General features: G+C 34.0%; 1 protein-coding gene across 2 annotated transcripts; it reads left to right on the top strand.

Moving 5' to 3' along the window:
- The first annotated feature begins 4,489 nt into the window (after positions 1 to 4,489).
- On the top strand, positions 4,490 to 22,842 carry LOC143063438 (uncharacterized). Of its 2 annotated transcripts, XM_076235592.1 has the most exons (4): positions 4,490 to 4,601; positions 6,109 to 6,264; positions 7,428 to 7,486; positions 18,361 to 22,842. In XM_076235592.1, the coding sequence occupies exon 4, from the start codon at positions 18,495 to 18,497 to the stop codon at positions 22,680 to 22,682; it is 4,188 nt and encodes a 1,395-aa protein (XP_076091707.1). In that variant the 5' UTR covers positions 4,490 to 4,601; positions 6,109 to 6,264; positions 7,428 to 7,486; positions 18,361 to 18,494; the 3' UTR covers positions 22,683 to 22,842. The 2 variants fall into 2 exon arrangements, with proteins under 2 accessions (XP_076091707.1, XP_076091709.1); XM_076235594.1 differs by lacking the exon at positions 7,428 to 7,486.
- Positions 22,843 to 24,490: the final 1,648 nt, after the last annotated feature.

Raw genomic sequence — 24,490 nt, 5'->3', positions numbered from 1 at the left:
GGTAACCAGATCCTGCTCCACATGTGGCACCCGTAGTGTTGCTTATGATATTTCATCTTCGTCATGTTTAATCATTTTAAAATTGTGCAAGCGTCTCGATATATGATGTTCGGGTTTAACTGTTTTATTGTATAAAATTCAAGATTGTTATAGTAGATTGATATGCATGATTCATTTTACATCATAATTATACTGATGAAGGATATTTATTATTTGAAATATTTCACATTTGTTAATTTTGTTGTTACTTTTTTGGTAATGTTGTACCCTTAAAGACTTGTTATAAATTATCTTTTGTTTTCACGGTACTGTATCATTATTATATGATCCATTGCCCTTAAGATTTATCGTTGGCTATTATTCGGTCAAACAATTATAAATATATTCACCCTGTTAGTCTGAAATAAATCAAGATAATATTATCCTACAATTTGGTTTCGAATCTTTAATATAAGCCATGTCGACTCTTGATACAAATTGATTTATTCATCATACACTAGCTGCAAACCTGAAGGTATATTTTCTCAAACATATATATATATATATATATATATATATTTAAAACAAACTTTCGAAATCTAGATCTCAAATGTAAAACAATTCAAACGAGAAATTTATAACGGCCTAATGTACAAAAAAAAGACGATAAAAATATCTAGCACAGCAACAAACGCCAAACGACCACTGAATTACGGGCACCTGGCTTGGGACTAGCTTGGGGTCCTGGCTAATCTTGTCAGTACGACGCGCAGCCAGATATCGGGCCGGGATATCAGGCTAGCTTGGGACAGGCACATACATTCAGCATGTGACGAGGTTAAAAATGAAGGTCAATAAAGGCCAATTAAGTTACTGCACACATTCATGCAAGATCTTATTTATACAATATACTTGTATCCAATCAAAGAGCTGATAGCTCTGAAGTGGAAGAAGGTGAATAAAAGGTAACTTGAATTACCATAAAAGCAGCCCCACTTACCCAGGCTGCTTTGTTCCATTATCGTTAAAATGTATTTTTTTTCTTCAAACAAGAAAAGGTCATAAGTACATGGATTTCCCATCCGTACAATCATTTTCTATGTTCAGTTGACTATGAAAATTAGGTAAAATCTTTAATTTGGCAGTAATTAAGAAGATCATATCAAGAGAAACACATGTGTACTAAGTTTCAAGTTGATTGGATTTCAACTTCATCAAAAACTACCTCGACCATAAACTTTATAACCAGAAGCAGGACGGACGGACAGACTAGAAAACATATTGCCCATAAATGGAGCATAAAAATAGTAAGACTTGTTACATACCTGCCAACTTTTGAAAGTTCCCATATGGGTTTTTACTGCACAACAATTTTAAAGGTTACAATTTTTAGCGACGTATTTTGCAAGATCTGGATTGTCTAGAAAAAGTGTCATATTTGTATGATGAACTTACATGCCTTTTCCTTAAGTCTGTTTGCATGATTCTAGTTATATATTAAATCGGTAGAAAAAATATACATGAAGCTAGCAGACCAGGGTTTATTTTCCAGATTAAGAATATTAGATGCTTGTTGAAATTTCCAATTTTGAATTATGCACAAAGATGGACCTTTAACAGGTTGGGAACAACACTCCAAATAAGGGTAACCTAACTGGAAAATCATCACAACCCACTGTAAAAAATGAACACAAAATAAAATTTTTCAATAAAATGCTGAAAATAGGCTTTAAAGTATTAAAATGCATTGCAAAAAACAAATATTTCATTAAATAAATTTAAGTAGAATATTCCTATGATATTCCTTTTCATATTGGATACAAATTTTATTGAGTCTACTGCAGACACTTTGTAGTCAAAGTGTTTCAACTGAGGTACTACACAGGCGTCAAAAGGCGTCATTATGGAGTAAAGGGGGTGGCGTCAAAAAGCGTCATTATGGAGGAAAGGGTTAAGTACTGAATGGTCAAAACATCATGTTTTTTTATCGACATAAATTTTGTCATAAATGTAACCAAATGATGTAGAAATTGTGTTTTTTCTTCAAATTTCCATCAAATTGTAATGTTTATAGTTCCATTATTGCCTCGATCTCTATTTGAATAAAATAAAATAATAAGAAGAATCTGTTTCTTGTTTTGTTTTGTTTTGTTTTTGACAAATGATTGTTCACTGCTAGCAAATGAATCATTATATTTATATATCTTATCTGTATATATTTTTGTTCATGTCTTCATCTCCTTATCATTTGTAAATGTATAGACAAATAAGAAAGAAATAAGCTCCACATGTATATTTGCAACATCGTAAATTAATTGAAAAAAAATCTGTTGTAAACAAAATTATGATATAAAGTTCAATTTAATCCTTGAAAGGAGGTCTAGATTGCTAAAATAATTAATAAATTTTAATTTTTTTATTTGTCTAAAATCATTTAAATTCATTTAATCAACATCCTTTTATGATTATTTGATTAAAATATTAATCATTTATAGTCTTTTTACAATTTACATTTTTAAAAGCCAAATAACTGAAAACAGGATAAAACAAAGGGAAGTAACAAAAAAGTATTTCAATATTCCCAATACACATCGTTTTGATAACACAACGGCAGTTAGCCGGAGGTAAACATCGTTGATTACCAGTATGTTTGACACCCAAGCTGTTAAGTGAAGCCATATAATTATACATCTTCATAGGCGGATTTAGGGGGGGGGCCCGGGCCCCCCCTTTTTGGGAAAAAATTTGGTTGCTTATATAGGGAATCACTGAAGCGTGACTGGAGCGGGCCCCCTCTTAGGTCAGTCAGTGGGCCCCCACTTATGAAAACTTCTGGATCCGCCACTGATCTTCTTTGATGTTCAGGTAAAATTTAACACAGGTGTCAATTACACCCGTACAGTAGTAAGAAATGATCAAATATGGCGTCTGAAAAATTTCATACACGGGAGTTTTTTCTCCTAAACGGGAGGTTCACATGTATGTTACGAAGGGCATCTAATTCACATGACAAAGGAAAACCATGAATAAAGACAACACTTTATATATCCTTTTTATTTATATAAAAACAAAATCTTCTTGTCTGCAGGATTGCAAATTCGTAACTTCAAGGGCGAACTTGTAAACAGGGCGAGTTGTCCCGATACCAAATTCACGCATGCGTAATACAAATATCTACAGTTAAAACATCCTGTTACAAGTAAACAAATAACGTTCATGTGGATGAGATGAAATCTAATAATTTACATAAATAAAAGGGTCATATTTATGATAGTGATTGTTTTACAATCATAATTTACAAATTAAATGATTCAGATGCCTTATCATGTGTAAAAATCGGTGTCAGGAATCTAAGTTGTTTTGAAATTGTAATACACGAAATGAATGCGGCATACGGAGACTCAATGCCAATGGTCAGCCCCTTAAGTCTTCAGAAGACTTGACGTCTTCTTCCACTAAAAACAGTTTGCAGGAAAACTGGATTCAATAATACTGTCTGACCGGTCCACACGATAATAAATAATAGAGGCTGAGACTACTATAGTAGTAGTCTCAGATGGAGGTAAACAGCGTAGGGAGAAAATGACAGATATTTTAATTTCTGTCTTTTGCAAATACGCAATCAAATTTTTCAATCAAAACTTTTGCTATAATTTCCTAAACATTCGCTCTGTATTGGTTTATTTTTCGGATCTTTCACTTTGCATATTTAAGGCAATAGAAAGTTAAATTAATTTGGGCTTAAAAGGTCTACATCGCCGCATGGATTACTCTTACAGAACTGAAATGTTTGCAGCACATCTGCTGCAAACTTGCTGCAGGTCTTCTGCAAACAAAAAGCTTGCAGGAACCCTTTGAATAATGTTTGTTCCTAACAGCTAGCTGCAAACCTGCAGCTTTTTGCTGCAAGCTTGCAGAAACAAATATGTTTGCAGTAAGATTGCAGGAAAAACTAGAATATAAGGGATGTTCGCAGCTAGATTGCAGCAATCTTTGACAATTTTATATGTTTGCATGAGCATTGCAACTTGAGAAACTACATAAAACGACTGAGCATGCATATTGGTAATTTCCTGGAAGATAAAGATTTGAAATTTGAAAATATTGGTGTTGTTTGTGTCATACTATACTATACTATATTAGTATGCAGGGCGGCTTTATAGTTTAGCAATTTAACAGATTAGTTTTAGAAGACATTATTTGTAAGTACAAATTCATCGTAGAACGTAAACTATGCCGAAATTCATTTCCTCCACAGATATCTGCAAGAATGTTAAAAATACCCTTTTCAAATATGTAACCATGCTATATACGGTACTCCCTCATATGCTTTGAGATTATAACTTACAAAATATGTTAGTCTAGTTGAATGTTGTGACAATTTTGAATTTAACTAGCTATATATATATATCAGACTGATCAGTGTGATGGTGACCGGCTTGGCGGAAATTCATAGCGGTTTCCGTCTTTAGTGCTGTTTATTATTTTGTTGTTTTTATATTCGGATTACCTCATGTGTTTTCTTTGAAAGAATGGTAGTGAGTTAACGAGGGAAAACTGAGTACTACAGGCTTTCTTCTGCAATATTTCATTTAAATGTAAAATGATACAGTCCTTGCTTGGTATGCCATTAATGCATAGCTACAAATGGTTAATGTTCAAAGTGTAAACATTGTCATTGAGCATCCACAATCATGACAATCCACTGTTTACAAATTACAATTTACAATTTATGGTTTATTTAAGTTATTTTTTGTATCATTGACTCTTCATGACTTCAACATTGCTTCATATATATTTTCAAATATGTTATTAAGGTCAATGGCAATATATAAAATGCAGAGGGAGTCAAGAACAACCTCATATCTTACTTAACAGAGTAGTCTGCAACACACAATCTGCAACAAACACTAAATTTTAATTTCACATTTAGATATGTCTTTTATGAGCACCAAATTATGCCAACATATTATTGAATGATTTAATTATTACTTGTGTGATGGGTCTTAGACCCTTGATATTTCAACTATGTTGCATGGATCTCCATGACCTGTTTTATAATGATGGTGCACAGCCCTCAATAAATTATTTTCCACTATCATCAAATGATCCGCTGCTGGATAACTCGGACTAAAACAAAATCGGCTTATAACAAAATCGGACAATAACAAACTCTGACTGTAACAAACTCGGCCTACCATTATTTATATGCAGAAATATATTGAACAAACTCGGACTACGAAGATTTTTTTTTTACTTTAATAAAAAACAAACTTTATTTAAATGTATTAAAATTATATACGAATTTATGAGATTATCATGATTATGATATATATTTTTGAAAAAAAACTAAATATAGAAATGTATTAAATATTTGTTATATGAGTTGAATTTGATATGTTTGAATGAGGATAATTAACTTCTATTTGAAAAAATATATCAAGATAAATCAGTCCTTTTGCGCCAATTACTGTTTTTCAGGGTTATCATTTGCGCCAAATTTTGTTTTCTAAATGTATCAATTGCGCCAATATTTGAAACTCATTTGTGCCAATTTACTTGTACACATATCTATCATAAATATTAAAGATTAATATATATATATTTATTCTTATTTTTGGCTTATAAAGTTTTATATTGTTCTGAAATATTTCACCATGAAGATGAGCATCTTGAGAGAAATGATTTAAAAAGTTAAAATGCATTAGACACACAATGCACAGAGGGAGGGTCCGTGTAACACTTATTAATTCAAAGTTTTAAAAAGTTTTGAAATTTTGGATTTTTTGAATTTTGATCAAAGTTTTAAAATATCAACATTTCAAATTGTGTAAAAGTTTTGAAATTTTGAAATTTTAACCAAATTATTAAAATATTAAAATTCTAAATATTGTTTTTAAATTTGATAGTTTAGGATTTTGATCAAGCTTCTAAAATATTAAACCTTACGTGCAATGTTGATTATTTCACTTTTTGAAAGTTTGATTTTTTAAATTTTTGATAAAAATATCACAGGGGTATCATCTGTGTCCCATGGACATACATGTATTCCCAATTTTCTTAAACACATTGCACTTCATATTAATTTCTTTGTTTCAATCTCACTTTTGAATAATTCATATACTTTAGTTTGAGAAAGAACAGAAACTTGAGAGACAAAGAGAACAAGAAGCAAGCGAGGCTTTGATTAGAAAGCTTGAAGAAGTCAAGTCTGTACATCAGCAGATAATTGAGGAAAGAGATCAGGAATTACCTATTTAAGAGTTAGGAAATGTTGTTACTGAGGTATTTGTAGTTTAATTAAATTTCTTGGAGGTTAAATAAAGTTGTTGTTTTATAGATATAGGAAGATGTGGTGTGAGTGCCAATGAGACAACTCTCCATCCAAATAACAATTTATAAAAGTAAACCATTACAGGTCAATGTACAGCCTTCAACACAGAGCTTTGGCTCACACCAAACAGCAAGCTATAAAGGGCCCCAAAATTACTAGTGTAAAACCATTCAAACAGGAAAACAAATGGTCTAATCTATAAAAAAAAAAGAAAAACGAGAAACAAGTTTAAATTACATAAACAAACGACAACTACTGTACAATAGATTCCTGACTTAGGACAGGTGCAAACATTTGCAGCGGGATTAAACGTTTTAATGATACCAAACCTTCTCCCTTTTTCTGAAACAATAGTATAACATCACAACATAGAAAAACACAGAAGAAAATATCAATTGGAAGGCTTAACTTTTGTCTATTAGTACATGTGTCTGTAATAAAGGGGTTCCATATATTAACCTGAATATCTTTTGATAAATTGGAAATATTTTTTTTAACCATGATATAAACTGGGAAGGGGAAGAAACACTTTTATAGATAATACATACTGGGCAGAGGAAGAAAAACTATAGATTTTGGAATGTTAAAGGTTAAGGTCACTTTTACTAAAAATGAATTTTTATGCAAAAATTGATATCTTGAGTTGCTTTTTCATATTTTGTAAGCTAAACCAAAAGATACAGTTAGGGTGAAGAGCCTTAATGATTTTTAGTTCAATACATCAAAGGTTGCAGATGCTATCTTTATATACATGTAGTAATCATGGTAATGAACCGCAAGTATAGAAATGTAAAGTGTAATTTGTTGTTTCATAGTGATTATTTGAAAGACATTTATTGTATTAAAACAATCAAACCGAACGTTTTTAGCAAAGGGAAAAGGTCTACTGATGTTAAGGTCAATCATTAAAAGGTTAAGGTCAAGGTCACAATATCAAAATTACACAGTTATATATTTTTATTATTAATTCTACATGGTCTATTAATATTTAAAAAAGAATATGAAATCAAATATGTATGATAGAAGTGTTGAACGACCTTGACTGGCTATACAGCCATTGCACAGTCTGCTCGGTGTATATGTATAAACTTATTCTGTTCATTATATTTTGCAGCATGGACTAGAGGGTAAAGTTTATTAACAAGAAAAGAATATAAGCTGGACTTAACAATAGTAAGACCTTATTTCTATATAATCCATTTTAAACAAAGAAATATTTTGAATTCTGAAAAATTAACAAGATATGTATTCAAAACCTCACCCAATTATGTTCATTGTAAGAAAAAAAATAGCAACAATAAATGCTGATTATCTTTTTAAATTAACAATAGCTGCATCACACACTTACACAAGTCCTTTAATGAACTTTTTCAATTTGCTTTAGTCTTGAATTTTAGTATATTGAAGGACTTTTTGTCTTATTTTAAAATATGCTTTAAATTGTAAAAATATTCGAATTAGCTCTCGCCGCGATATAGCCTTTTTGTGCTCATGCGGCATAAAGCAACCAACAATCAATCAATGAACTTTCCACAGCCTCCACATAGCCAGGGGCGTAGCTAGGTATTAATTCAACTGTAGGCACCAATCGGCAGGGGGTCTGGGGGCCGCTTAAGGCCCCCAGCAGGTCCAGGGCAAAGCCCTGATAGGGAGTTCATTGGGGGCAAAGCCCCCCGACGGAAAACGGTTTTCAGCGTTTTAGCTGCAAAATTTTATGTACAAGAATACTAAATTTACTGGTTATCTTATCATGATAATTATAATATACATGATGAAAAGTTCGAAGAATTATGAATAATGTACCATAACATCTGACTGGTGAATTAAATAACGCAATCGGAAATATATATATAAAAAAAAATATTTACAATATGCATTGCCCAGCGTAGATCAGTGTATCCCTTTAATTGAGCAGTACACCTTGTTTGGTATTATCATATCTATTCCGTTCTGATTGATATATACGTTTGACGATCCTTCATTAAAAGAAATAGGCACTTAAACACTGATATTACTATATAATAAAACTATCCTTTTGTCTAGATATCAACCATCAATCTTTTGAATCTTTAAACATTCACCCTAGCCACACAAACACATACAGACATAGTTGATGAGGGGGGCGTCGATGCCTAACAAAATTCAAGAAATTCGTATTTCTTTATATATTCTACTGTAAAATCCCTACCTGCTTAGGAATTTGAATAATTGTTGTCATTACACGCAGATCTGAGAGAAGCCAGTTGATTGAGTGATTTTTAAACATCCAGTGTCAAATATTTATGCAAGCTCGGGACAAAAAAACAAATTTACAATAAATACAACTTGGAGCTGGGTCCTGTAATAGGTGTCGTCCAGGACGAAGGTCTGGAAATTTAAAGATATTGGATAGGAGCAGAAATTTTGCCTTTCAGTAGACCAACTACGAACTCCTCAAAGAGTTGCATTCTCTCTACAACTAGGCATCGGATTTAATGTCCCCATTCTGACCAGACATGACTGCGTATTTATACATCCTGCATAGCCAAACGGACGAACAACCGATTGGTAAGTCGGGTGAAGACAAAGTGGAAAGCTAGTTGAAAACTAACTACTAATTAAAAACTCATTTGTCTAAGTTAAGGTTCATTCAAGTTTTTGTTGATAGAAGTGAAATGATCTGAACCAAACTTCTAGTTTATAGTTTCTATATAAGGTAAAAACATTCAATTCTATCAATATCCATTCACTAAGGACGAGAGACTACAGGGGCGGATGCAGGAATTTTCGAAAGGGGGGGTGCAGGGGGGGTGCAAAACATATGTCCCGATACAAATGCATTGATTGGCAAAAATAAAGGGGGGGTGCGCACCCCCGGAACCCCCCCCCCCCCCCCTGGATCCGCCACTGGACTAGTGTACACATGACATTCGATAATTAAAGAGTTTTGACAACTTCACTGGATTTCATCTACAGATTACGTTGTTTATTATTTTTTTTAATAAAAAAAATATTTGTGAAAAAATTATGTGTAGGCACGTGCCTAAAGTGCCTAACGGCAGCTACGCCCCTGATAGCATGAGAAGCAAACTCCATTAATATAAAAGAAAAACAACATTTATGGGGTATCTATCAATTACACAAAATCACTACATGTACAACAACAAAAAAACACACAATAAGTAATGGAACAGCAGGTGTAAGCTTAACAACAAAAAACACACAATAAGTAATGGAACAGCAGGTGTAAGCTTAACAACAAAAAACACACAATAAGTAATGGAACAGCAGGTGTAAGCTTAACAACAAAAAAACACAAAAAGTAATGGAACAGCAGGTGTAAGCACAACAACAAAAACACACTAAAGTAATGGAACAGCAGGTGTAAGCACAACAACAAAAACACACTAAAGTAATGGAACAGCAGGTGTAAGCTTAACAACAAAAAACACACAATAAGTAATGGAACAGCAGGTGTAAGCTTAACAACAACAAAACCACAAAAAGTAATGGAACAGCAGGTGTAAGCACAACTACAAAAACACACAATAAGTAATGGAACAGCAGGTGTAAGCTTAACAACAAAAAACACACAATAAGTAATGGAACAGCAGGTGTAAGCATAACAACAAAAAACACACAGAAAGTAATGGAACAGCAGGTGTAAGCTTAACAACAAAAAACACACAAAAAGTAATGGAACAGCAGGTGTAAGCTTAACAACAACAAAACCACAAAAAGTAATGGAACAGCAGGTGTAAGCTTAACAACAACAAAACCACAAAAAGTAATGGAACAGCAGGTGTAAGCACAACTACAAAAAACACACAATAAGTAATGGAACAGCAGGTGTAAGCTTAACAACAACAAAAACACAAAAAGTAATGGAACAGCAGGTGTAAGCACAACTACAAAAAACACACAATAAGTAATGGAACAGCAGTTGTAAGCTTAGCAACAAAAAACACACAATAAGTAATGGAACAGCAGGTGTAAGCATAACAACAAAAAACACACAGAAAGTAATGGAACAGCAGATGTAAGCTTAACAACAAAAAACACAAAAAGTAATGGAACAGCAGGTGTAAGCTGTTTCAAATTTCAGATAAATTAAAAAGCTTTCCAACAAAGTGCTTATTCTATATATGCATCAACTTATCCACATTGAATTTACATATCTTATACATAATTTAACCATTTACAATATATTAATGATAAACATCATCACATTTTGCATTTTGTAGGAGAAATTTTGTCTCTTTTATCCATTACAATACATTCTCAAAAACCAACCATTCTGGCTGTAATGCAAACAGACATAGGTATTCTATAAAGTTCCCCATATATGTTATGTATAATTAAATGTACGTTTTTTAAACATTCATAATATATTTACAAAATTATAAATGCAGAGATTCTAGTATATCATTTTTAGCTCACCTGGCTGATTGGCCAAGTGAGCTTTTCTCATCACTTGGCGGCAGCATCGTCAACAATGTATTAGTTTGTGATTTTGTCTACTTTATGGTGAACCACAAGTGGTAGGTCACTTATATTTGGTATTTGTTTAAGCATTGGCACATCTCATTTCCATGGAGATAATTTAGCTCTACCTCCTAAGTCATGGTCTATTGACTTTGAAACTTGCTTATTTTACATATATTAGTTTGTGATTAGGTCAGTTTATGGGGAACCACAAGTGGTAGGTCAATGATATTTGGTATGTAGTTGTATACGCATCTGCATATCTCATTTCCATAGAGATAATTTGGCTCCGCCCCCTTAGTCATGGTCTATTGACATTGAAAATTTTTCTGAGTTATCTTGTATTAGTTAATTATTAAGTCAATTCAAGGGGAACCATTAGTGGTAGGCCAATTTTTATTGGTATTCAGTTGTATAAGGTATGGCACATCTCATTTCTGTGGAGAATATTTGGACTCACCCCTTAGTCACAGTCTAATGACTTTGAAACTTATCTTAGTTTACATGTATTAGTTTGTGATTAGATCAGTTTAAGATGAACTGCTTAATAATAAGTCAACATGATATTTGGTATGCAAATTTATTATCATTTGCAAGTATCGTTTCCATGGAAATTATATAGCCCACCCCCTCTTATTGACTTTGAAACTTTTCTATAGTTTACTAGTTAATGTTTGTATTTAGATTTGGAACGACTTATAATAAGTCAATGGTCATGATGATATTTGGTATGCAGTTGTATAAGCATTGGCACATCTCATTAACATGGAGATTGTTTAGACATGTAACTCAGTCATGGTTTATTGACTTTGAATATTTTCATAACTTTTTTAAGATGTTAAAGTATTGCTATTTTGTTTTCAACATTTACATAATCATAATTACAAAAAGGCGAGACATATTTCTCTGTGATAACAGTTTATGATGAAGTTGAAGTCCTATCAACTTAAAACTTAGTACACATGTTCCCTATGATATGATCTTTCTAATTTTAATGCCAAATTAGAGATTTCCACCCATTTTCACTGTCCATCAAACATAGAAAATAATATTTGGGATGGGGCATCCGTGTACTGGGGACACATTCTTGTTTTTATTAGTTTTAAAAACTGATAGGGATACAGAAATGTTCAGAATGTTGAGCTATACCTATTGTCTTCACAGTTATTGCCCTTAAATGACAGATTTAACTGTTACTTCGTTTTTACCTACTATCTTGAAATCTATGATGGATAGTGATCGAAATAGCTAAAATAATCGACAAGACAATATCTACAAATATGTCATCCTGGATGAACCTGTCAGACAAATCCTTACAAGAGTTATGACCCTTTTATTAGCTCACCTGGCCCAAAGGGCCAAGTGAGCTTTTCTCAGCACTTGGCGTCCGTCGTCCGTCGTCCGTCGTCCGTCGTCTGTCGTCCGTCGTCGTCTGGCGTCGTTAACTTTTACAAAAATCTTCTCCTCTGAAACTACTGGGCCAAATTTAACCAAACTTGGCCATAATCATCATTGGGGTATCTAGTTTAAAAAATGTGTCCGGTGACCCGGCCAACCAACCAAGATGGCCGCCATGGCTAAAAATAGAACATAGGGGTAAAATGCAGTTTTTGGCTTATAACTCAAAAACCAAAGCATTTAGAGCAAATCTGACATGGGGTAAAATTGTTCATTAGGTCAAGATCTATCTGCCCTGAAATTTTCAGATGAATCGGACATTCCGTTGTTGGGTTGCTGCCCCTGAAATGGTAATTTTAAGGAAATTTTGCTGTTTTTGGTTATTATCTTGAATATTTTTATAGATAGAGATAAACTGTAAACAGCAATAATGTTCAGCAAAGTAAGATCTACAAATAAGTCAACATGACCAAAATGGTCAGTTGACCACTTTAGGAGTTATTGCCCTTTATAGTCAATTTTTAACCATTTTTCGTAAATCTTAGTTATCTTTTACAAAAATCTTCTCCTCTGAAACTACTGGGCCAAATTTAACCAAACTTGGCCATAATCATCATTGGGGTATTTAGTTTAAAAAATGTGTCCGGTGACCCGGCCAACCAACCAAGATGGCCGCCATGGCTAAAAATAGAACATAGGGGTAAAATGCAGTTTTTGGCTTATAACTCAAAAACCAAAGCATTTAGAGCAAATCTGACATGGGTAAAATTGTTCATCAGGTCAAGATCTATCTACCCTGAAATTTTCAGATGAATCGGACATTCCGTTGTTGGGTTGCTGCCCCTGAAATAGTAATTTTAAGGAAATTTTGCTGTTTTTGGTTATTATCTTGAATATTATTATAGATAGAGATAAACTGTAAACAGCAATAATGTTCAGAAAAGTAAGATCTACAAATAATTCAACATGACCAAAATGGTCAGTTGACCACTTTAGGAGTTATTGCCCTTTATAGTCAATTTTTAACCATTTTTCGTAAATCTTAGTAATCTTTTAGAAAAATCTTCTCCTCTGAAACTACTGGGCCAAATTTAACCAAACTTGGCCATAATCATCATTGGGGTATCTAGTTTAAAAAATGTGTCCGGTGACCCGGCCAACCAACCAAGATGGCCGCCATGGCTAAAAATAGAACATAGGGGTAAAATGCAGTTTTTGGCTTATAACTCAAAAACCAAAGCATTTAGAGCAAATCTGACATGGGGTAAAATTGTTCATTAGGTCAAGATCTATCTGCCCTGAAATTTTCAGATGAATCGGACATTCCGTTGTTGGGTTGCTGCCCCTGAAATGGTAATTTTAAGGAAATTTTGCTGTTTTTGGTTATTATCTTGAATATTTTTATAGATAGAGATAAACTGTAAACAGCAATAATGTTCAGCAAAGTAAGATCTACAAATAAGTCAACATGACCAAAATGGTCAGTTGACCACTTTAGGAGTTATTGCCCTTTATAGTCAATTTTTAACCATTTTTCGTAAATCTTAGTTATCTTTTACAAAAATCTTCTCCTCTGAAACTACTGGGCCAAATTTAACCAAACTTGGCCATAATCATCATTGGGGTATTTAGTTTAAAAAATGTGTCCGGTGACCCGGCCAACCAACCAAGATGGCCGCCATGGCTAAAAATAGAACATGGGGGTAAAATGCAGTTTTTGGCTTATAACTCAAAAACCAAAGCATTAAGATCAAATCTGACAGGAAGTAAAATTGTTGATCAGGTCACGATCTATCTGCCCTGGAATTTTCAGATGAATCAGATAATCGGTTGTTAGGTTGCTGCCCCTGAATTGGTAATTTTGAGGAAATTTTGCTGTTTTTTTTGTTATTATCTTGAATATTATTATAGATAGAGATAAACTGTAAACAGCAATAATGTACAGCAAAGTAAGAACTAAAAATAAGTCAGCATGACCAAAATAGTCAATTGACCCCCTAAGGAGTTATTGCCCTTCATAGTCAATTTTTAACAATTTTCTTAAAATTTGAAGATTTTCAATAACATTTTCCACAGAAAGTACTGTTGTAGAGAGAGATGATTGTAAGCAGCAAGAATGTTTAGTAAAGTAAGATCTACAAACACATCACCATCACCAAAACACAATTATGTCATGAATTTATCCGTGTCCATTATTTAATATGCACAAGACCAAGGTGAGCGACACAGGCTCTTTAGAGCCTCTAGTTACAATTTGTACCAACAATTTGTGTTTTTGTCTAATATTTGACTTTACGTGTACAATAATGGTAAAACGTTTGACTTTACATTTACAATAACATAAAACGTTTGACTTTACATTTACAATATCAGTAAAATGTTCAGCGTACTTTGTTTGAGTGTCATTAAACTGGTCCTTTCTCTTGAAATATGGCATAAAACAATTATTGTCTTTTGATGAGATAATTATAAATATGTGGTTTTATTGACTTTTGAAAACTGATAACCACTGAGACCAATTGTTGTGTATAATTTGATGTACAAGCTCCAACCTGGGAAGTTAAATATATTTTAATGTGTAAACACCTATCATTGTCAACATAATTAGTCACTAATTAGCATCCTGTAAACCAGACAATGGTGAATACCTTTTCTTTGTTAATTCTTCATATGAAAAGTCCTTGCAGACAGTCACAGAGTAAGTGATATTTTACCTCACAATTATTATTTCATAAAATAATGTTTATGTGCAAATTGGAAAACAAAATAAGTTCTGCAAATCATGATTGCTATTTTATACTTGTTTATTTGATCACTCTACAACCATGCTGACTCGTAACAAATGAAAAGACCTATATATCTATTTATTGTAATATTGTTGAACTTGATGCCAAACTTTTGTACAGTTTTCTTGATTTATCCAATCACTTTATTAAAATTATTACCAATAATCTATTAAGATACACTCATTTTGACCCTTGAACTAAGATTATAGCCATTATCTTATCTACTATACATGGGAATGTTAGTGGGCATGTTTTATTTAAGAATTGAATGCTTCTTTTTGTAACTTCATTGGGGTGTAAAAGCGTTGACTGAAGTACATTTTGTTTTATGGCTTCATTCTAAAAATGTGCGCAAGGTCAACACTTTTACAACCCTATGTAGTTACAAAAAGAAGCATTTAATACTTATAATTACATTTTTCAGCTAGAATTATGAAAACACGATTTTTGTCATGATGAATGATAAATTGCATTGTGTAATGAAGTTGATTAAGAAATAACGTGAGATTGCAGATAGCGAATCAGAATAACGTATTATAATGAAACATACATCTTATGTAATTGTTTTAATGTGGTTTATAGTAGAACTGATATGTTCCTTTAAATAAACAACACAACATTTAAAAAAATCGGAAATTTTCTCAAAAACATCAGATGAAGAAATTGATGATAAACAGATTAAAAAAAATTTATTTTGGTGGTGTTACTTTAACCTATCCAGAGTTATGCCCCTTAACTTAAGGTTGCCTCGACCAAATGTCATGAAACAATACTAATTACCATAAAACTTAAATCAAGTACAAATTTTTGTTGAAAGTCACTTTTACCGTTCTTCAGTTATGCCCATTTATAACTTTATACGATATGCAAGGGAGGGCATCATCTGTGTCCCATGAACACATTCCCCAATAGTTTTTTGTATACCAATATTGAAGACTTGATCACTTTAATAGGCCACTAGGCAAATTATTATTACATGTAAAGATAGTCTGTAAGATCATGGAAGTATCATATGGCCAATATAAGACTTCCATGGTAAGATAAATTTGTTACACATTTGCTCCAACCCCATATTGTATTTACTGAACCTGTATGTATTGTATTAAGTAACTAGCAAACTGTTACTAATATTATGCCACTTCCTCAAACAGAAGTACAACCATTATAGTACAGATAGAATCATGTTACTAAATCAAAAGGTTAGTCACAAAGCTATAGCATGTAAAGGTAGATTAATAAGGACCATTCATGCTCAGTTCTGCTGTAGGACCATTCATGCTCAGTTCTGCTGTCATACTGTTACTAACTAGGACCATTCATGCTCAGTTCTGCTGTAGGACCATTCATGCTCAGTTCTGCTGTCATACTGTTACTAACTAGGACCATTCATGCTCAGTTCTGCTGTCATACTGTTACTAACTAGGACCATTCATGCTCAGTTCTGCTGTAGGACCATTCATGTTCAGTTCTGCTGTAGGACCATTCATGCTCAGTTCTGCTGTAGGACCATTCATGTTCAGTTCTGCTGTAGGACCATTCATGCTCAGTTCTGCTGTAGTACCATTCATGCTCAGTTCTGCTGTAGGACCATTCATGCTCAGTTCTGCTGTAGGACCATTCATGCTCAGTTCTGCTGTCATACTGTTACTAACTAGGACCATTCATGCTCAGTTCTGCTGTCATACTGTTACTAACTAGGACCATTCATGCTCAGTTCTGCTGTAGGACCATTCATGTTCAGTTCTGCTGTAGGACCATTCATGCTCAGTTCTGCTGTAGGACCATTCATGTTCAGTTCTGCTGTAGGACCATTCATGCTCAGTTCTGCTGTAGGACCATTCATGCTCAGTTCTGCTGTAGGACCATTCATGCTCAGTTCTGCTGTAGGACCATTCATGCTCAGTTCTGCTGTAGGACCATTCATGCTCAGTTCTGCTGTCATACTGTTACTAACTAGGACCATTCATGCTCAGTTCTCTGTCATACTGTTACTAACTAGGACCATTCATGCTCAGTTCTGCTGTCATACTGTTACTAACTAGGACCATTCATGCTCAGTTCTGCTGTCATACTGTTACTAACTAGGACCATTCATGCTCAGTTCTGCTGTCATACTGTTACTAACTAGGACCATTCATGCTCAGTTCTTCTGTCATACTGTTACTAACTAGGACCATTCATGCTCAGTTCTGCTGTCATACTGTTACTAACTAGGACCATTCATGCTCAGTTCTGCTGTCATACTGTTACTAACTAGGACCATTCATGCTCAATTCTGCTGTCATACTGTTACTAACTAGGACCATTCATGCTCAGTTCTGCTGTCATACTGTTACTAACTAGGACCATTCATGCTCAGTTCTGCTGTCATACTGTTACTAACTAGGACCATTCATGCTCAGTTCTGCTGTCATACTGTTACTAACTAGGACCATTCATGCTCAGTTCTGCTGTCATACTGTTACTAACTAGGACCATTCATGCTCAGTTCTGCTGTCATACTGTTACTAACTAGGACCATTCATGCTCAGTTCTGCTGTCATACTGTTACTAACTAGGACCATTCATGCTCAGTTCTGCTGTCATACTGTTACTAACTATGACCATTCATGCTCAGTTCTGCTGTCATACTGTTACTAACTAGGACCATTCATGCTCAGTTCTGCTGTCATACTGTTACTAACTAGGACCATTCATGTTCAGTTCTGCTGTCATACTGTTACTAACTAGGACCATTCATGCTCAGTTCTGCTGTCATACTGTTACTAACTAGGACCATTCATGCTCAGTTCTGCTGTCATACTGTTACTAACTAGGACCATTCATGCTCAGTTCTGCTGTCATACTGTTACTAACTAGGACCATTCATGCTCAGTTCTGCTGTAGGACCATTCATGTTCAGTTCTGCTGTAGGACCATTCATGCTCAGTTCTGCTGTAGGACCATTCATGCTCAGTTCTGCTGTCATACTGTTACTAACTAGGACCATTCATGCTCAGTTCTGCTGTAGGACCATTCATGTTCAGTTCTGCTGTAGGACCATTCATGCTCAGTTCTGCTGTAGGACCATTCATGCTCAGCTCTGCTGTCATACTGTTACTAACTACTCTAAATTCAGAAATTATTGCGATGTTTTTAATATTGCGAAAAAAGGGGACAGTGTTATAATTGCAATAATTAAAACTCGCGTTTTGAATTTTTTTATATGAACTAAACAGGATTTTCCTGAATATCACAAAAATGAAAATCAAATTTTAGTCTAAAAAGCTTCTAACAACTTAAAAAATGCCAATAAAAAATGCATGTGATCATTTCTGAATTTACGGTATTTAACTTTAATCATGTGATTTTGATGTCAGTTGTTCAATTGAAAATGATATAACTTTGTATATTTTTCAGATCTAGAATGAACAAGCAGTTAGTAGAAGATTTTCCAAACATTGATAATAGTATTTTGAGATCGTAGTACTTAAGGATGAAGACAACCTGACATCAACCTATAAAATCCTTGATCAAATCTCACATTATTGGAAATGATGGATGACTTTTTGCCGTTTTCGATTCTTGATGAATCTGACTCGGAAGATATTCTGTATTGTAAAAATTGTGGGGAGTTATTGGAGGAACAATCAGATATGGTCAATCACGACTGTCCGAAACTGTCTACAGAACACAAAAAGGATTTGAAAATGACCTTGACACTAGATAAATTAAATCACAAGAATAAAACCCAAAATAAATCGTCATTGAACAAGCGTAAACATTGTGATACATTGAACCAAGAATTGACGGAGCAAGTCTTTTTAATAAAAGAAGATACCACAATAAAAAACAATTACCATGTGAAAAAAACTCTGAATGAAAAAGATGCAAAAAGAACAAAATTAGACATAAATGAAGACAAGCAATCGACTCAGTCTGAAAATAGAAAAAAGTGGGCAAATAAAACTTCAACGAAGATGAATCTTCCAAAAAAGTTTATGAATAATAAGTCTTCAAAGGTAAAAATTCAAAGGTTAGATGTCAATTTGAAAGGAATAGATGATCCATTGTGTACAAAATTAGATAGTTTTATTTCACCTAAAGGAGTTTTGGAAGCAGATACCAAAGTGAATGGTGAGTCTGTTGAAATGCAGGAGAAAATCCAACCTGCATCTAATAGGCTTGGACCAGAGATCAAACAAAACCCGTCTAAGATAAAACAAAACTCTAGAAAAACAGGAAGTCATAAACATAAGATAATGCCTTCAGTCAGAGCAGAAATTAAAGGAACAGCTAATTCAGACAATGTTAATATTCGCATTGAAAAGTTTCAAAGCAATGAACAGGGTCCTCCTAAAATGAGAATTGAGAGAGAACAAAGTGAAAAGGACATTACATCAACTAAGGTGACTCCAAAATCAACAGATAATACACAAACATTAAATTCTGTAGAAGTAGATTCCTATTCTGATGTTGTTGACAACACCAATATACAAGATGATGTGGCAATGCATCTAACTCTTCAAGGGGAAATAACTCAGGCAAGCAGCCCTCACATGGGAGGAGAAATAGAAGAAAAACAGGAAGAAAAAGTATCAGAAAAAGGAGGTAGAACTAAAAAGCCTTTGTTTATGACATTGTGTGACTCTTGTGGATTTTTTGTACCTACGGAGCATGAATGTGCTGTTCAGAATAACAGTAATGTTGAACTTTTTACTTCTGTTTTATCGACAGAATCTGAAGATAGAATTCCTAAAGGAACTGATTTTGTAATTGTTGAGAAAGGAGCAAGTAATCAAGATCTGTCAGTACAAAATTTTCATCAAATAAATGGCTATTTGAAATCAGGAAAAGACTCCACGTTAGAGGATTACAATTGTATACAATGTGGTGAGTCATTTGTCAGTAACAATATACAAATCAAAAGTGAAGAACAAATCTTCTCAATTGGTTCAGATTTGATTACATTCTTTCGATGTGAGAAATGTACAATATTGCTAAGTGTCAAAGATAAAATTAAAGAAGGCTTCGTAACTTGTATGAATGTTGATGATTTTACACCTCTAATAGAAAGAAAAAAGAATAAGGTTGTATGTAGAATATGTGGTGAGGATTTGAATGAACTGGAAAAAATCAAATGGTTGTCTCATTTTGTCAGTCATGCTAAACAAATAAAGAAGCAGTGTATAATTTGCCTTCAGCCTATTTTTACATTAAGGAAAACGAGAACACATATGAGGAAGCATAAAATCTTAATAGATTCTACAAACTTTTTCCGACAAGTAAAACCAGAATTAAGTGGATGTCATAAAAAACCTGAAAAAATAAATAGTATGACAAATAATGATATATATTCAATGTGTAATGAAAAAACTGTTCAAAGTTCAGAAGGGTCAGCAGCAGAAATATTACGCGTAGAAACAGGAATTTTGGACCATGTTACAACAGAACAGACAAATTGTAATCAAACAGACAAGGAAACACCAACAATATATGACAAGGATGGAAACATGTTCAGAGTTGATTTGGCCAAAAATACTCTCATTTGTAATTTTCCAAAAGAGGGTAAAAACAAAAACATGTCACATGACACAATGAGAAAATCAGTTGGTATATCATCTTCACAGAACGAAAGCTCGGAAAGAGGCCAATCGGTGTATACTTACAAAGTAGATGGAAATAATGTTGTACCCACTTCAGAAACTGGTGTTCCAGATAACAGATGGCGAGGCAATGATCGTAACAAACTAACTAATTCCTTGGATAGATATAACCTGAGAAAGGGGAAAAGGAAGGTTGATTACGCTGAGTTGGATAAAGGGTTGGACCTAGCGAGTCAATGTACAGTAGCACCTTCACATGTACGACTGTCTTCTGGTTATAAGGGTCGTGGTTCCAACTTTAATGGCGTAGTGCCTGCTAAGTATCAGTCTGACCTGAATAGACAGTCAATTGCAGCCGCTACTTTCAATACCAAAGCACCATTAGTTAATAGACATGTAACTTCAATGTCTTATTATCATACACCTCCTGCAGGTAATAGACTTATGGTTACAATGGCATCTACTAACACAACCCCTGTAGTGCAGTCAAATACAAACATCATCAGAAGCAATCAGAATTATGCAAACTCGCTCCTTTCATCACAAGCTTACATAGGAGATCTAATTCAGACATTAGATACATGCCCTTCGACTGAGATTTCTGATCAGTTCTTACAATTGGCAGACGGTCACCCTGTTGTTAGTACGCCAAGTTCACAGTTAAATGAGATATCTAGTAGTAAGAATATGTTTGATGACATTTTGACCTCTGTTGGAACTGTGAGAACTTACCCTAGTTACCATGGTAACAATCAAAGGCCAATATCACATGGTTTGCAGGAAGTTCAAACCCCTATTAATCATTCGAACTCCCATTTATTATTGGGAAACGTGTCACAGATTTCAGACAATGCTCCACATCTGCAGTCAAAATCTTTGATTCATGTGCCACAAGCTTCTGTTGTAAGATTGATTGATAATTCAGGACAAGTTAGTCAAACCACTCAAGGCAAAATGTCAAACACAAGCATGATTGACTTAAATAACATTTCAGTACCTGTATCGGCTACATCATACCCCAATGACCTATTGGGACAGTTAGTACAGTCTTCTGGTATAACAGAAAGTTTACAAGATGGGGATATTTTCAGCAATTATGTACAGGACAATATTCCTCATTCATCAAGAGACATACCTACTAGTCTAATGTCAACAACTCATGGGCCTCAGGTGTCACATACCTCTGTTCTGCCTAATCATGTGTCCAAAACCTTGAGTTTATCAAAGCCCTTGGCATTGCCTCAACAGGTGGCACTGACCTCGAGTATATCACAGCCTTTGGCTTTGCCTCAACAGGTGGCACAGACCTCAAGTATATCACAGCCCTTGGCATTGCCCCAACAGGTGGCACAGACATCAAGTATATCACAGACCTTGTCTTTGCCTCAGCCGGTGGCACAGACCTTGAGTGTATCACAGCCTTTGGGTTTGCCACAACAGGTGGCAAAAACTTCAGAGTTGATAAATATATCTGTAAGCTTGCCATATACCAGTAGTGGAAGTTTGATACAAAGTAACATGGCAAACACCACAACACATGAACCACAAACAAATACAGGAGGTGTGCCTAATAGTTTGGATGAGAACTTTAATAGAATACAGAAGCTTTACATGCAGCAGATGCCAGAAGGCATGACTGACGAGGAAGAGATCAAATTTTTGTCCCAAATGAGTTCTGGTGGTGCTACTCCATTTCAGATCAAGGAAAGTAGCGATAGTGATAATGAAAGTACTAGTGATAAGGTCAATAACTACAATCACAGTCAAAATGAGGACGAAAATGTGGAAAATTGTAACAAGGTTCAAAACGAAGAAAACGCTAATTGTGAAACTTTGAATATTGGCATTGTGCAAAATTTTGACGAAGGAAACCCAATGTTTGTACAAGAGGAAGTCGAAGTTGAGAGTACATATAGTAAAGGTAGACCTTTGACATGTCGGAGAAAGAAAATATCCCCCAAACAATCACAAGATTTTAAATGTAAATTGTGTGTACTAACCTTTAGACGTAAGGACCTGTTGTCAAAGCATGAAGAGCTACACGTGACTAATCCACATACTTGTTGGCAGTGTTGCCTCACATTTAATTCAGCTGTTCAATATTCAAACCATGTCAAAGACAAAGGTAATCACTGATTATAAAAGCACTTTTGATTTAGCTAGGCACAATATAATTCAATTTATTTTTATTGGGGTCTAAGTTAAACTTTGCAACTATATTGTACTAGATATGTTAATTTTTAAATCTATCTGTCGGGTTTTATTTAATTTAAAAGTGAAATTTGTTTACTGGTAAGGGAGCTACCATTTGATTTTTATGGGGGGGCTAGGATGAAATTTGAAAAAAATAGGCAGGACAGGAGTTTTGAGTAAACAAAATAGGCAGGATGAGACACTTTGCAAAAAAAAAATGCAGGATGACAATTTAGGTAAAAAAAAGGCAGGACCGAATAGAGTGAAAAATAAAAAGGCAGGACAGAGATTACAACTAAAAAAAAATGCAGGACAAAATTTTTCATCCTAGCCCCCACCCCCCACCATAAAAATCAAATGGTAGCTCCCTTACTGCCATTCAAGATAATCCAAATGTTACTGGATAACTGTTTACTGGTAAATGCCATTCAAGATAACTTAAATGTTACTGGATAACTGTTAACTGGTACTTCCCATTCAAAAACTTCCCCAATGTTACTGGATAACCGTTTACTGGTATCTACCATTCAAAAACTTCCCCAAAGTTACTGGATAACTGTTAACTGGTATCTGCCATTCAAAAACTTCCCCAATGTTACTGGATAACTGTTTACTGGTATCTGCCATTCAAAAACTTCCCCAAAGTTACTGGATAACTGTTAACTGGTACTTCCCATTCAAAAACTTCCTCAATGATACTGGATAACTGTTTACTGGTACCACTCATTCAAATACTCTCCCAACGTTACTGGATAACTGTTTGCTGGTACCACCCATTCAAAAACTTCCCCAATGAAACTGGATAACTGTTAACTGGTACCTCTCATTCTGGATAAGACCAGGGATGTTAAATTTTTTATCTAAGGCTGTAGAAAATACATTTCTCTAGTTTTTGAATTTGAACTAAGAGTGTTATATTGATAATGTACCTTTTACTATTAATATATTTTTTTTGTATTTCGTATCAGTTGTTCTTATTTATTTAGTATGGCTGTATATCTCTGCTGTCTAATATAATAAACATTTCTTTTTTGTTTATATTTTATCAAGGTTAGATGTTTAAACGTTGTTATACATTTCTGTATTTTCTAAAATTATGAAATTTCTGATAAGAAAATGATAGCCTACAGGACACTTATGGAAGTAATAGAATTATTACAAACGAGACCCTGTTCTGATGTATGAGGGTAGTAATACCCTTTACCGTCGGCCATCAAACAGTCATTTTCAGCTACTGTTAGCATCAAATTGGTTAAAGTTTTAACGTGAATCGTCAAACTATCCTTATCATGATTCGTCAAAGGTGTCAAATATTTATCATTACCGTCATTTTGGGGGGAAATGTAATGTGATTTGTCAAAATCAGTCAATTTTTTTATTGTATAAAAGAACGTGTTCATTTTATCGTCGTGCACCAAAAATTACTGTTTACTTTATTTGGCTAGAATTTTTACTTTTATTCGTCATGAAGGTACCCCCATTACCACCCTCATGTATCTACTGGACAAATTGTTTTAAAGTCAGTAGTTGTTGAATGATATTGTAGTAATAAGATATAAATACTGTAAATACTGCTTATTCAATACAAGGTGTTCTCTATTACATGTAAATGTTTCTTAATAATAAGGCCAAGATTGTAGACAATTAAATGTATAGTAATATTGTGTAAATACTGCTGATTCAATACAAGGTGTTCTCTATTACATGTTAATGTTTCTTGATAATAAGGCCAAGATTGTAGACACATTTAA

The sequence above is a fragment of the Mytilus galloprovincialis genome, chromosome 2, assembly GCF_965363235.1.
Source record: "Mytilus galloprovincialis chromosome 2, xbMytGall1.hap1.1, whole genome shotgun sequence".
NCBI lineage: Eukaryota > Metazoa > Mollusca > Bivalvia > Mytilida > Mytilidae > Mytilus > Mytilus galloprovincialis.
This window is presented reverse-complemented; position numbering and strand designations above follow the sequence as displayed.

Excerpts from the sequence above, each read along its gene's own strand:
- LOC143063438 (XM_076235594.1), top strand. The coding sequence starts at position 18,495 with ATGATGGATGACTTTTTGCCGTTTTCGATTCTTGATGAATCTGACTCG.